The 14189-nt window shown below is 38.1% G+C and overlaps 1 protein-coding gene across 2 annotated transcripts in view; it reads left to right on the plus strand.

The window, feature by feature from the left end:
- TNNI3K (TNNI3 interacting kinase) overlaps positions 1–14189 on the plus strand; it is a 313877-nt gene that overhangs the window by 212360 nt on the left and 87328 nt on the right. For both annotated transcript variants that reach the window (XM_073234130.1, XM_073234131.1), the window contains 3 exons: positions 9375–9427; positions 9745–9797; positions 13619–13751. In XM_073234130.1, the coding sequence (XP_073090231.1) occupies positions 9375–9427; positions 9745–9797; positions 13619–13751 (239 nt within the window). The remainder of the gene's footprint in view (positions 1–9374; positions 9428–9744; positions 9798–13618; positions 13752–14189) is intronic.

A 14189-nucleotide genomic window follows, 5' to 3' on the forward strand; every position in this document is an offset into this window, starting at 1 on the left:
GCTGTCTTAAGATCTAGACACTTCTTTCAGATATTTTGATAAATTCACCTTATTATGTTTTGCTTTCATCTCTACCTTCTTACTTTAGTCCCTCAGTACCTCAGGCTTAAAATTATTCTTTTTTCTAAAAAGTTTTTATTTATTTATTTTTTAATTTTTTAATTTTAATTTTTTATTTTGGTATCATTAATATAAAATCACATAAGCAACATTGTGTTTCCTAGATTCCCCCCATTATCAAGTCCCCACCACATATCCCATTACACCCACTGTCCATGAGCATAGTAAGATGCTATAGAGTCACTACTTGTCTTCTCTGTGCTATACTAGCTTCTACGTGCCCCCTGCTACATTATGTGTGATAATCATAATGCCTTCTCCCTCCCTTCCAACCCACCTTCCCCAATCCCTTTCCGTTTGGTAACTGTTAGTCAATTCTTGGGTTCTGTGAGTCTGCTGCTGTTTTGTTCCTTCAGTTTTTGCTTTGTTCTTATACTCCACATATGAGTGAAATCATTTGGTACTTGTCTTTCTCAACCTGGCATATTTCACTGAGCATAATACCCTCTAGCTCCATCCATGTTGTTGTAAATGGTAGGACTTTTTTTCTTCTGATGGCTGAATAATATTCCATTGTGTATATATACCACATCTTCTTTATCCATTCATCTACTGATGGACACTTAAGTGGCTTCCATTTCTTGGCTATTGTAAATAGTGCTGTGATAAACATAGGGGTGCATATGTCTTTTTGAAACTGGGATCCTGCATTCTTGGGGTAAATTCCTAGGAGTGGAATTCCTGAGTCAAATGGTATTTCTATTTTTAGTTTTTTGAGGAACCTCCATACTGCTTTCCACAATCGTTGAATTAGTTTACATTCCCACCAGCAGTGTAGGCGGGTTCCCCTTTGTCCACATACTCTACAGCACTTGTTGTTCCTAGTCTTTTCAATGTTGGCCATCCTAACTGGTATGAGGTGGTATCTCATTGTGGTTTTAATTTCCATTTCCCTGATAATTAGTGATGTCGAGCATATTTTCATGTCCCTGTTGGCCAACTGAATTTCTTCTTGGGAGAAATGTCTGTTCATATCCTTCACTCATTTTTTAACAGGGTTATTTTCTTTTTGGGTGTTGAGGAATGTGAGTTCTTTTTACATTTTGGATATTAACCCCTTGTCAGATATGTCATTTACAAATATATTCTCCCATACTGTAGGATGCCTTTTTGTTCTGCTGAAGGTGTTCATGCTTTTTAGCATGATGTAGTCCCATTTGTTCATATTTGCTGTTTTTCCCTTGCCTAAGGAGATCTGCTCAGGAAAAAGTTGCTCATCTTTATATTCAAGGGATTTTTGCCTAAGTATTCTTCTAAGAGTTTTATGACTTACATTCAGGTCTTCGATCCATTTCGAGTTTACTTTTGTGTATGGGATTAGACAATAATCCAGTTTCATTCTCTCCCATGTAGCTGTCCAGTTTTGCTAACACCAACTGTTGAAGAGGCTGTCATTTCCCCATTGTATATCCATGGCTCCTTTATCATATATTAATTGACCATATATACTTGGGTTTATATCTGGGCTCTCTAGTCTGTTCCATTGGTCTAGGAGTCTGTTCTTGTGCCAGTACCAAATTGTCTTGATTACTTTGGCTTTGCAGTGGAGCTTGAATTTGGGGAGGGTGATCCCCCTTGAATTTGGGGAGGGTGATCCCCCTCTTTATTCTTCCTTCTCAGGATTGCTTTGACTATTTGGGTCTTTTGTGGTTCCGTAAGAATTTTAGAACTATTTGTTCTAGTTCGTTGAAGAATGCTTTTGGTATTTTGATAGGGATTGCATTGAATCTATAGATTACTTTAGGCAGGTTGGCCATTTTGACAATATTAATTCTTCCTATCCATGAGCACGGGATGTATTTCCATTTATTGGTATCTTCTTTAATTTCTCTCATGAGTGTCTTGTAGTTTTCAGAGTATAGGTCTTTCACTTCCTTTGTTAGGTTTATTCCTAGGTATTTTATTCTTGTTGATGTAATTGTGAATGGAATTGTTTTCCTGATTCCTCTTTCTGCTAGTTCATTGTTAGTGTATAGGAATGCAACAGATTTCTGTGTATAAATTTTGTATCCTGCAACTTTGCTGAATTCAGATATTAGTTCTTAGTAGTTTTGGAGTGGATTCTTTAGGGTTTTTTATGTACAATATCATGACATCTGCAAATAGTGACAGTTTGACTTCTTCTTTACCAATCTGGATGTCTTGTATTTATTTGCTTGTATTGCATGTCTGATTGCCATGGCTAGGACCTCCAGTACTATGTTTAATAACAGTGGGGAGAGTGGGCATCCCTGTCTTGTTCCCAATCTTTCAGCTTCTCGCTGTTAAGTATAATGTTGGCTGTGGGTTTGTCATATATGGCCTTTATTATGATGAGGTACTTGCCCTCTATACCCCTTTTGTTGAGAGTTTTTATCATGAATGGATGTTGAATTTTGTCAAATGCTTTTTCAGCATCTATGGAGATGATCATGTGGTTTTTGTCCTTCTTTTTGTTGATATGGTAGGTGATGTTGATGGATTTTCGAATGTTGTACCATCCTTGCATTCCTGGGATGAATCCCACCTGATCATGGTGTATGTTCCTCTTGATGTATTTTTGAATTCAGTTTCCTAATATTTTGTTGAGTATTTTTGCATCTATGTTCATCAGAGATATCAGTCTGTAATTTTCTTTTTTTTGTGGGGTCTTTGCCTGGTTTTGGTATTAGAATGACGCTGGCCTCATAGAATGAGTTTGGGAGTATTCCCTCCTCTTCTACTTTTTGAAAACTTTTAAGGAGGATGGGCATTAAGTCTCCACTAAATATTTGATAAAATTCAGCAGTGAAACCATCTGGGAAAAGGGTTTTGTTCTTGGGTAGTTTTTTTGATTACCGATTCAATTTCATTGCTGGTAATTGGTCTGTTCAGATTTTCTGTTTCTTCCTGGGTCAGCCTTGGAAGGTTGTGTTATTTTAAAAAATTGTCCATCTCTTCTAGGTTATCCAGGTTTTTAGCATATAATTTTTCATTGTATTCTCTCATGATTCTTTGTATTTCTGTGGTATTGGTAGTCATTTTTCCTTTCTCATTCCTGATTCTGTATATTTGTGTAGACTCTCTTTTTTTTCTTGATAGGTCTGGCTAGAGGATTATCTATTTTGTTTATTTTCTCAAGGAACCAGCTCCTGCTTTCATTATTTCTTTCTATTGTTTTATTCTTCTGGATTTTATTTATTTATGCTCTAATCTTTACTATGTCCTTCCTTCTACTGACTTTGGGCCTCATTTGTTCTTCTTTATCTAGTTTCGTTAGTTGTGAGTTTAAACTGCTCATATGGGATTGTTCTTCTTTCCTGATGTAGGCCTGTATTACAGTATACTTCCCTCTTACCACAGATTTTTCAGTTTTGAATTATTCTTGTCATTTGTCTCCATATATTGTTTGATCTCTGTTTTTATTTGTCATTGATCCATTGATTATTTAGAGCATGTTATTGAGCCTCCATGTGTTTGTTGTCTTTTTCATTTTCTTTGTGTAATTTATTTCTAGTTTCATACCTTTGTGGTCTGAGAAGCTGGTTGATACAATTCCAATCTTTTTGAATTTACTGAGGCTCTTTTTGTGGCCTAGTATAGGATCTATTCTTAAAAATGTTCCATGTGCACTTGAGAAGAATGTGCATTCTGTTGCTTTTGGATGGAGTATTCTGTAGATATCTGTTAGATTCATCTGTTCTAGTGCATATTCAGTGCCTCTGTCTCCTTACTTATTTTCTGTCCGGGTTGATCTGTCCTTTTGAGCTAGTGGTGTGTTGAAGTCTCCTAAAATGAATGCATTGCATTCTATTTCCCCCTTTAATTCTGTTAATATTTGTTTCACATATGTAGGTGATCCTGTGTTGGGTGCATAGATATTTATAATAGTTATATCCTCTTGTTGGACTGACCCTTTTATTGTTATGTGATGTCCCTCTTGTCTCTTATGACCTTTTGTTTGAACTCTGTTTTGTCTGATACAAGTACTGCAACTCCTGCTTTTTTCTCCCTGTTAGTTTCATGTAATATCTTTTTCCATCTCTTTACTTTCAGTCTGTGTATGTCATTGGATTTGAAGTGAGTCTCTATGTAGCATATAGATGGGTCTTGTTTTTTTATCTATTTAGTGACTCTGTGTCTTTTGATTGGTGCATTCAGACCATTTACATTCATGGTGATTATCTATAGCTATGTACTTATAGCCCTTACAGGCTTTAGATCCATGGTTACCAAAGGTTCAAGGGTAATTCCCTTACTATCTAACAGTCTAATTTAACTCACTTAATTCACTTAGTATGTTACTACAAACACAACCTAAATGTTCTTTTTTTTTTCCTCCTTTTTCTTCCTCCTCCATTCTTTTTATATTAGGTATCATTTTCTGTACTCTCTGTCTATCCCTTGATTGACTTTGGGGATAGTTCCTTTGATTTTGCATCTGCTTAGTAATTAATTGTTCTACTGTCTTTTCTGTGGTTTTATTTCCCCTGGTGACAGCTATTTAGCCTTAGGAACACTCCCATCTATAGCAGTCCCTCCAAAATGCACTGTAGAGGTAGTTTGTGGGAGGTAAATTCTATCAGCTTTTGCTTATCTGAAAATTTTTTAGCCCCTCCTTCAAATTTAAATGATAATCTTGCTGGGTAGAGTATTCCTGGTTCAAGTCCCTTCTGCTTAATTACATTAAATATATCATGCCAGTCCCTTCTGGCCTCTAAGGTTTCTATTGAAAAGTCTGATTATAGCCTGATGGGTTTTCCTTTTTATGTTATCTTTTTTCTCCCTCTAGCTGCTTTTAAAAGTCTGTCCTTATCCTTGATCTTTGTCATTTTAATTATTATATGTCTTGGTGTTGTCTTCCTTGGGTCCTGTGTGTTGGGAGATCTGTCTGTCTCCATGGCCTGAGAGACTGTCTCCTTCCCCAAATTGGGGAAGTTTTCAGCAATTACCTCCTCAAAAACACTTTCTATCCCTTTTCCTCTCTCTTCTTATGGTACCTCTATAATGTGAATATTGTTCCATTTGGATTGGTCGCACAATTCTCTCAATATTCATTCATTCTTAGAGATCCTTTTTTCTCTCTGTGCCTCATCTTCTTTGTATTCCTCTTCTCTAATTTCTATTCTATTTACTGTCTCTTCTGCTACATCTAATCTGTTTTCAGTCCCTCCATTATATGTTTCATTTCAGGTATGGAATTTCTTAATGATTGAGTCTCCATCATAAATTTGTCCCTGAGTTCTTGAATATTTTTCTGTACCTCCATGAGAATGCTTTTGATTTTTATTTTGAACTCTTTTTTAGGAAGATTGGTGAGTTCAGGTTTATTTGTCCCTTTTTCTGGTGTTCCTGAGATTTTTGTTTAAATTGGGTTCCTTTGATGTTTCATATTTGTCTGTAGCACCCTCTAGTGCCCAGAAGTTCAAATCTCTGGAGCTGCTCAGCCCCTGGAGTGATGTCGGCATTTACAGGGGAGCAGTGCTGGTGCCTGGGAGGAGGGAAGAGCTGTTTCCCACTTACCAGTAGCAGTGCCTGTCTCCACTGTCAGAACCAGTGGGCTGAGTACACAGGTGTAAGCCTCTGTGCTTTGTGTCTTCAGATGCTATAGGCAGAGCCTCCCTCTGGCTGGCCTGATGCCAGGGCAGGGATTTCCCATTTGCAAGCCCATGCCAGCAGGCCAGGAGGAAGGCACAGCATACTACATATCACAGTGGAGTGCCTCAATGCTGAGTAGCCTGCCCGGGGAATGAAGTGCCTAAAGCTTCTGAAAGTTTCCAACCTGCTGGGCATAGCACACACAGACAAACTTGTCCACCTATCCCTTCTTCTGCACAGCAAGATCCATTCAAACCCTGCCCCTTCAACAGCCCTCTTGCTACTAGGAAGCCTCTCAGACCACCCACCTTTCCTTTGTCCTATTGCAGCAGGATGTGGTCCCTATCCTCCACAAATGGCTGGAATCTCAGTTTCCCCAAGTATTCTTCCTGTCTTAGCTTTCCAACCCCACTAATCTCCAGAACAACATGTAATGTAGGTTTGTGCTCCCAGAGCAGACCTCCAGGGCTGGGTGTTCAGCAGTCCTAGACTTCCACCCCTTCCCTGCTCTGTTTCTCTTCCTCCCGGCCAATAAGCTGGGGTTGGGGAAGGGCTTAGGTCCCACTGGATCAAGGCTTTGGTAGGTTACCTTGTTTCATGAGGTCTGCTCTGTTCTCCAGGTGTATGCAGTCTGGTTCAGCCTTCTTCCCTGTTGCTCTTTTAGGATTAGTTGTATTAACTATATTTTTGTATTATATGTGGTTTTTGGAGGAGTTCTCTGTCTCACCTTTTATGCCACCATCTTGAATCTCTCCTAATATTATTCTTGAACACTAATCCCTCTGCTTTCAGAGAGTGTTAACCCTACACATAAAAACCTGTTAGTTCCTTATATTAAGTCTAGACTTCCTTCCTGGCTTTTAAATTCCCTTATAATCCAACACCATCTCCACTCAGTTTCCCCCCATTTTTTTCCAGCATGTACTCTCCAATTTAGTTGGTACATTCTTCTTATACTTCCTATGATGGCCTACAAACACTGCCAACTCTCAGGCTTTCCTGTGATCTTCCACCTACCTGGACTTCTTTCTCCTTTTGTTTCTGCTTCATTTCCTCTTTGCTGAACATAAGCTCCAAGCCCTTTTCCTTTCTTGTTCCGCACTGTATTGCAGTATATAGGAACTATCCGGGTACATGATCAGCTTTCAGCCAATATTTGTAAACTTACTGACTGTCCCTCAAAGCCCACTTCAAAATGAATTCTTTTTTTAACCTACTCTGTTTTCTTTGACTTCTTGTATTACCCACATTCATCTTCATTTTCATCAGCTGATTATAAATTACTTGAAAATGGAGTCCATAACTTGCATCACTTTGCATCTCTCAGAGCTTCTTAGTAATGTGAAGAAAGTAAATATCATGCTTTTGAGATAGGTCCATAATAGGACATAAGAATGACTTATAAAATTCATTGATCATCTACTCTTGGCCAGTCACTTTTCTGATATCTGAGGTGGCGACCTAGAAAAACTGGATTCTGTATTTTCACTGCCACCAGCTACCTATATTGCTTCTGTTGATGCATCTAAGTTCTCTGAGCTTTGGACTTCTCCTCTAGGAACTGAGAGGGTTGAACTAGGTTAGTTCCAATATCTCTTCCATTTGTAGAATTCTCTAAGTTCTAAATATTTATGTATAGGTTGATGAGTGGTATTTGTCAAGTAGTTGCTCACTAATATAATCTTTACCTTTACAAATTCATGACTGTTTATTTTCAGTTTCTTTTAGTTTATTTACTTTTTCAACAAATGTTTATGGGATACTCCTATGTAATATGTAGTGTGCTAAAAATGCTAGAGGTAAAGTAATGAGCATAATCTCTCATCCTGAAACATGCTGCCTCTCATACCATAATGCCCTGAGCAGCCCAATTCACATCAATTTTTTTGACAAAAGAGTAAAATTTTGCTAAACACTCCACTACAACTCCAGCTAGCTGATATCCTTCTTAATAACATAAATTATTCACTTTGGAAGAAATTTAAACAAATGAAAAACAAAATACTCCCTAGGAGTGTAACTTATTTGGGAATTCTCTACATCCCTGGTTTTAAGCTATTTCCTCAATGACTGTTATTATGAAGAGAGTGAAGGTTAAGTAGTGGTTCTTTGAGCCTTTCCCTATATTTAGCTAGAGCAGCTCCATTTAAACATCTGTTTTATATATTGAGATTGTGCTGCTAAAAATTGAATTTTGATAACCACTGTTCTAGATAACTAATTGGAATTAAAAGTAAAATAATGAGCAGGATGTTATACATATAAATGTATTATGATTGGTGAATATGCTCATTATGTGTTTTAATGATATTTATAAAATGTAACACCCATTATCCTTTGATAAGCCAAGGGTTTGTGGTATTAAAACTTCCTTAACTCTTCCACAGAATCTAGTGGTTACAGCATTAGATGCATTTTTCTTGTTGCATTTGAACTTCCAAAGAGCTTCGGATGCTGTAGTTCTCTATCATAACGTTGGCATTCTCCTTATGTGTAATATTGATCATTTATAGTTAAAGAGAATATCTTGGGGGTCTTTATTTTGACACCCTTGGTTACTTCTACACTGGGTTCTTCTAAGCAAAGTGACTTTGAACACATTTTACATTTTGGTAGTTGGAAAGATTAATTCTGTACCACAAAATTAAAATTCATTAATGATACAAGAGAAATTCAAAAGTAACTTTCTTATAAAGCTCAAGTCAGCACCAAAAAACATTTATGTAAATGATTCATTATCTTACTGGACTTAATCAAGACTAAAAACATAATAGTTTTTTTCCTCATTTTGGTCATGAAGAAAACAATTCCTCATTTTTATTTGAAGCAGAACAAACAAAATAAATATAATGTAGCCTATGTGCACTGAAAGAAATCCAGTGGGGAATCTCCTAATATGAAATGACTCATTTACAATTCAAATATGAAATGATTGTAAAGAAATACACTCAGTAAGAAGCATTCAGAGATAATCTTGGGTCATGATATGCTCGTCCATATGATATCCCACAACTCAATTCTCTTAGGAGTGCCTCAGCCTTGATATACTTCCTGAAAAGGAAGGATAGTTTTGCCTTTAATCTAGCCTGAATTCTGGTTGGAAAGGAGACTTTGATGACTTTTATACCTTTTCCTCCCCAAGATCTTAAAAAGTAGTTTAGCTGGAATCATTGCACAAGTCTTAAACAATTCCCAATTGTCCTGGGATTGTAGTTAGCATGAATTAACCATGGCATTTTCCAGAAAGAGTCCCTTTACAATGTGCACGTGAGGCCCTATCTTGAACTGTCCTTGTGCTCAGGGTTCCCTCAAGCTTGTTCCATTGGTCTGACTCTAATATGTTTGCAGGTGCCTTTTACTCTGTGCCTGTAACTATAGCTGTGTTAACAAATGAGCCTTAGAGCTGAAAAACTGATCATTAGCTGATGGATCTTTTTGGCAAATTTGGAGGGCTTAACTAAAGTAGCTTACTTTGTATACTTTCAAAGTTAGATATAAGATGATTCCTTTTTTGTAAATACTCATTTGAATTAGCAAAACTAAGCAAATCAGTCACTACATTGAGATTTCTGTTAGTTTTTTGTGGGGGGCTTAGTTAGCCTTTGGGATAAACAAGCGATGACTATTGTCCTCTTCCTTAAGGGCCCATCTGATTAGAAAAATGGTAAAATTCACTCAAAGTCTACTTTTATTTACAGTCACAATATTCTTCTCTGTGAGGATGGGCATGCTGTGGTTGCAGATTTTGGAGGTGAGATTCCCAAGAATAACACCCATATAACATCATTTTCTTTCTTCATTCTTTGCTAGTGCCTGATATTGTATGATAAATCTGAAAATGGCTTTCACAGTGTCAGCACTACTTACCTGTCATTGAAATATTCATGACCCTAATTTTAAAAACATATTTATTTTCAGTTTTTCCTCTTTGATATCCCCAGTTAAAAGAAAGGAAGTGAGAATTTAAATAAGATAGACGTTTCTTGGGGTTTCAGTATTTAAGCTCAGTCTTTGACCTTTGTGTTAAGATATCTCCTTTGACATGCATACATTTTCTCTTTCCCTCAGAATCAAGATTTCTGCAGTCTCTGGATGAAGACAACATGACAAAACAACCTGGGGTTCTCTGCTGCTTGTGTTCCCTATAATTATGAAACAATTAAAATGTGTAAACTCAGCACGACAGGAAGTGAGATGAGAGTAGCTTTAACTGGAAGAAATGTCACTGTCCCTGAGGCAGGATAATGTTTGATGTTTCTTATTTGCAGTAGGTCCACAAAAGAACTATTTCAGGTTTCTATTCAGAGAAATAGATTTGATATAGATTTAGAAAATGTTATGGATAAAATGATACAGATCATCTCAAATATAACTGAAAAGTACGTGGCAGGCATGGATAATTGGCTCTCGTATTTACATCTCCTTATTGAACAGTAAAGTTAACATTTAATATTTAATAGGTAACTAACTACAAATTTTGTGGTTCACCAGCATCTTTTAACAACTCATTTCCACTTTAGCATTATAAGGCAATAGGTGCTACAACCAAGCATTAATGTGTAAGTAAAATATAAATTAAACATCCAAAGCAAGCATAGTTGTACTCAAAATGTCTGCAATTAAATTCATTACCTGTCCTCTTCTTTACTCCCCTTCCCACCAAGAAACTACACTTCTCTTTCTAGACTACCTGTGTTATTTAATTGCCCAAGCTTTGGGCAATTTTTCATTCCTTCTTTTTCCTGCTTCCACTGACACATTACTCAATCACATTTTCTGTTTATTTCTTTCTTTTCTTAAGTTCATCCCAACCCCTCACTTTCCACCGCCTCAGTTCAGGTCCTCATCATCTCTTTCCTGGAATATTGCAATAGGCTTCCAACTCCAGTCTTCTCTTCCAGTTCATTCTCTGCAACATCACCCAAGTGCTGTGTTTTAACAATTCACCTCATCTTGTAAACCATCAACGATGCCAAAATCCAGATCTGTTTGCCTCACAAACTTCTGCCCTCCCCAGTCTGGCTCCTGGGCCCCTCTGTGACCTCCTCCCCTACAGCAAGTTCTCTCAAGTCCCCTGTATCCCAACACACAAGCTGCCTGGCCATTCCCCAAACATGTCACTTACTTTCATGTCCCTGTGACTCTGCCAGTGTGGTATTTTCTGCCTGGAAAGCCCTTCACTGCACCCCCCACCACCACTGGAAGAAATCTCCTCATCTTGCAAGGCCCAGGAAATTGTATTGATTTTAAGTTTCTTCCCTTCTGTAACATGTCTGCCCACCCTCGCATCCTCCCTTTACACTTACCTCTTTGTGCTTTTGTAGCACTTTGTTTGCACTCCTGGTGTGTACTCTTACTCACTCAACAAACACTTATTAAGGACCTACCATGTATCAGGCATTGGGAAAAGGGCCAGGAATGCAAAACGTGAATAAAATCTTCATTCTTGATCTCAAGGAGCTCATTTTCTAGTGGGAAAAATACAGTAATAAGCAGATATATTTAGATCAGTGTGGAGGTTCAGTGATAAGATATGAGAAGCATCTTGGGAGCTTAGGTGGGTTAAGTAGGAGTAAATAAAATGTCGGGAGAATGGAAAGAGTGCCAGCAAGAGTGAAAAATAGCATAAGCAATGACACAGGGAAGGATGAGAAACATCCGACTCCCTGGAGGAACTTCAGAAAGCTGGGCACTGTTGGCATGTACTGTGTAAGGAAGAGAAAGCGAGAGATGAGTTAGAGAGGAAGGCAGGAGCCTCGTCATGGACCGCCTTGTATTGTAAGTAGGATTATACATGCTGGTTTCCCCATTGTGATTCCACTCTGTCACTGAATGAAAATTTGTGGAACACCTACTAGCTGCCAGACATCCTTCTGGGAACTGGGGATATTGCAGTGAACAAAATAGAGTTCTTGTTCCTATGAAACTAATATTCTACTAGAAGGATATAGATGCTGAACAAATGAACAGAATACAGATCAGGTGGTGATAAGTGTTATGAGGAGCAAACTCAGCAGAGTATATGAAAATGGACAGTGAGAGGAAAAGATAATGTTTGATATGAGACCTGACCAGGAGTCATCATAGGGGCAAGAGGAGAGCAGTATAGACAACAGGGGCAGTAAGTGCAAAGGCCCTGAGGCAGGAGAATTCTTTGAGTGTCTAAGGCCATAGTGAGTGGAGTAGAGTGAGCAAGGAGGAGAATGGGAGGATATGAGGTAAAGGAAATGGGAAGAATAAGTCCTCTTTTCACGAGACACACAGATCATCTCGTCTAGTACCTGGGACCCAGAGATGGCTAAATCAGTGGTTCTCAACCTGCTGAACACTGAAATCACTTTGGAAATGTTTTATAAATGTACTGCCTGAACCCAACCCCCAGAAGTTCTGATTTCACTAGCCAGGGGTTGATCTAGGGTAACCGTATCTTGTAACAATTCCCCAAGGTGATTCTAAAATGCAGCCACTGGAGACTTTCAAAGTAAACTTGTGTTGAGCAGAATTGAATTTCACCAACAGCAGGTGACATTCTTTTGTCCTAGCAGTGCAGCCTCTGAGCACAGCAGTAGTCTAGATTTATTTTGAAGGCTATTTTGTTTCTTACTAGTTATGTGGCCTTATGTAAGCTTGCTAATTATTCTATTACCCCCTGTGAAAGAAGTGGGCATACTCTATGCCTACTCCCATTTATGCAGTGTTGTGACACAGCACATAATCTGCTGTATAAATGGAAGCTATTCAGAATGTGGAAGCTCATGTGGGAGAATTGCACATAAGCGGCGTAATTGGAATGAAGACATTCCTGGAAAGCTGTAATTATGTGTGATTTCAAAATAAGGTAGACACTTCAAAAGAATTTTCATCAGACAGCACTACACACAGAATTTCAGTATGAGGTAAAAAGGAATACTGGTTTCCTTCCGTAGAAAAACAAAGGGAGAAGGTGTTTGGCAAAGTACATTGATATAATTATGAAGCACTTGGATTTTAGGGCTGGAAGGGCCTGCCTCTTCGGTTCTGCCTGTGAGGAATCTGAGGACCAAGGAGTGTAGGACCCTTGCCCAGAGCTGCCCAAATAGTCGGTGATAGAGCCAGAATAGTTTTCATCTCTAACTCAAAAGCTGGTGCTCTTTTAACTAAACCTCAAGTAAACCAAATTTATGCATTTGCATCCCAGAATGGAAACTCATATTTAAAACTGAAAAATATAGTATTACAAGTGAAAAGAATGTAAATAATGCCATAGAAACATGAGGATAGAACTTTGTACAGAGAAACTTGTTTTATGGGCTTTCTTTCCAGAATAGTGCACAAACAGTGCTCAGAAGTAACTTAACAAGACAAAGGAGATAGGACCTGATCCTGCCGGTGGGAGGTCTGCTTCATAGGAATGTTCGGAGCACTCCCCTAAGTCCTTTTCTCTCCTCAGTCATGAGAGCACTATTTATGGGTCTACTTTAATGACTTCCTAAATTACTACCTGAAGACCTAAAGGAGGAAAGGTGCCTCCCGCAGTGTGTGCTTCATCCTCAGGGAGGCCTAGAGCTCTGGGATGAACCCATGGTTGACTATAGAAGCTTGTAAGGCTGCTAGGGGGAAGATGATCGGAGAGAAACAAAAAATGTTGCTGCTACTGTCTGTGGTCATCATGTTCTTTAAGAGTGGGTAACTTGATTAATATTGTTGCACTGTTTCTGGAAGAATTATGGATTTCATGATCTTCCAATGATTAAAACAAAAAATGCCCTTTGAAACACTAAACAGCAACAGTAAACACTATTTATGTATAAACATTGCTCACAGTAAGGACAGTATCAATATTATTTTACATTTATATCTTTTGAGAATATTGGAAGAACACTTAACATATCCTCACTAAGAACACTACGATGGAAGAACTGAACACTTGGTAAATGACTGGTGAATATTTTTCAATACGCAGAACCTCCGCTGGATGGCCCCTGAGGTGTTCACGCAGTGCACTCGCTACACCATTAAAGCTGACGTCTTCAGCTACGCTCTGTGTCTGTGGGAACTTCTCACTGGCGAAATTCCATTTGCTCACCTCAAGCCAGGTAAGACATGCTGCAATGAGTTTCTCTGTTTTCCAGAATTCCATGAATTTTCATAACTTGAAGCAACATTTGTTTCTCAAAAAATTATCATACTTGGTGGACTGGCATAGTGAGAGTTAATTAAACAGTCTCAAATTGTTTTAAGGTGTGTGCACAACCCAGAAAACGTAATGACCTAACTGTGATTTTAGATACCCACCCACCAAGTGTAGGTATGATTTATTAAAGTTTAAGACTTTGATTTATCTGTTGTTAATAAAACAAGCAAATGACTATGACCATGTGGTATGTGAGTACAAATAACGTTGACAATGCAATATTTAATTTTTTAAATTAGATTCTAGAAGAGTCTTTTTAGTGGGTATACAGGGCTGAGCTGAAAGTAGCAACACAGAGAAGTGACCCATTAGAATTCCTTTCTGTTTATCTCACAGTTTA

This window comes from Manis javanica, chromosome 4 (genome assembly GCF_040802235.1).
Source record: "Manis javanica isolate MJ-LG chromosome 4, MJ_LKY, whole genome shotgun sequence".
Classification (NCBI taxonomy): Eukaryota; Metazoa; Chordata; class Mammalia; order Pholidota; family Manidae; genus Manis; species Manis javanica.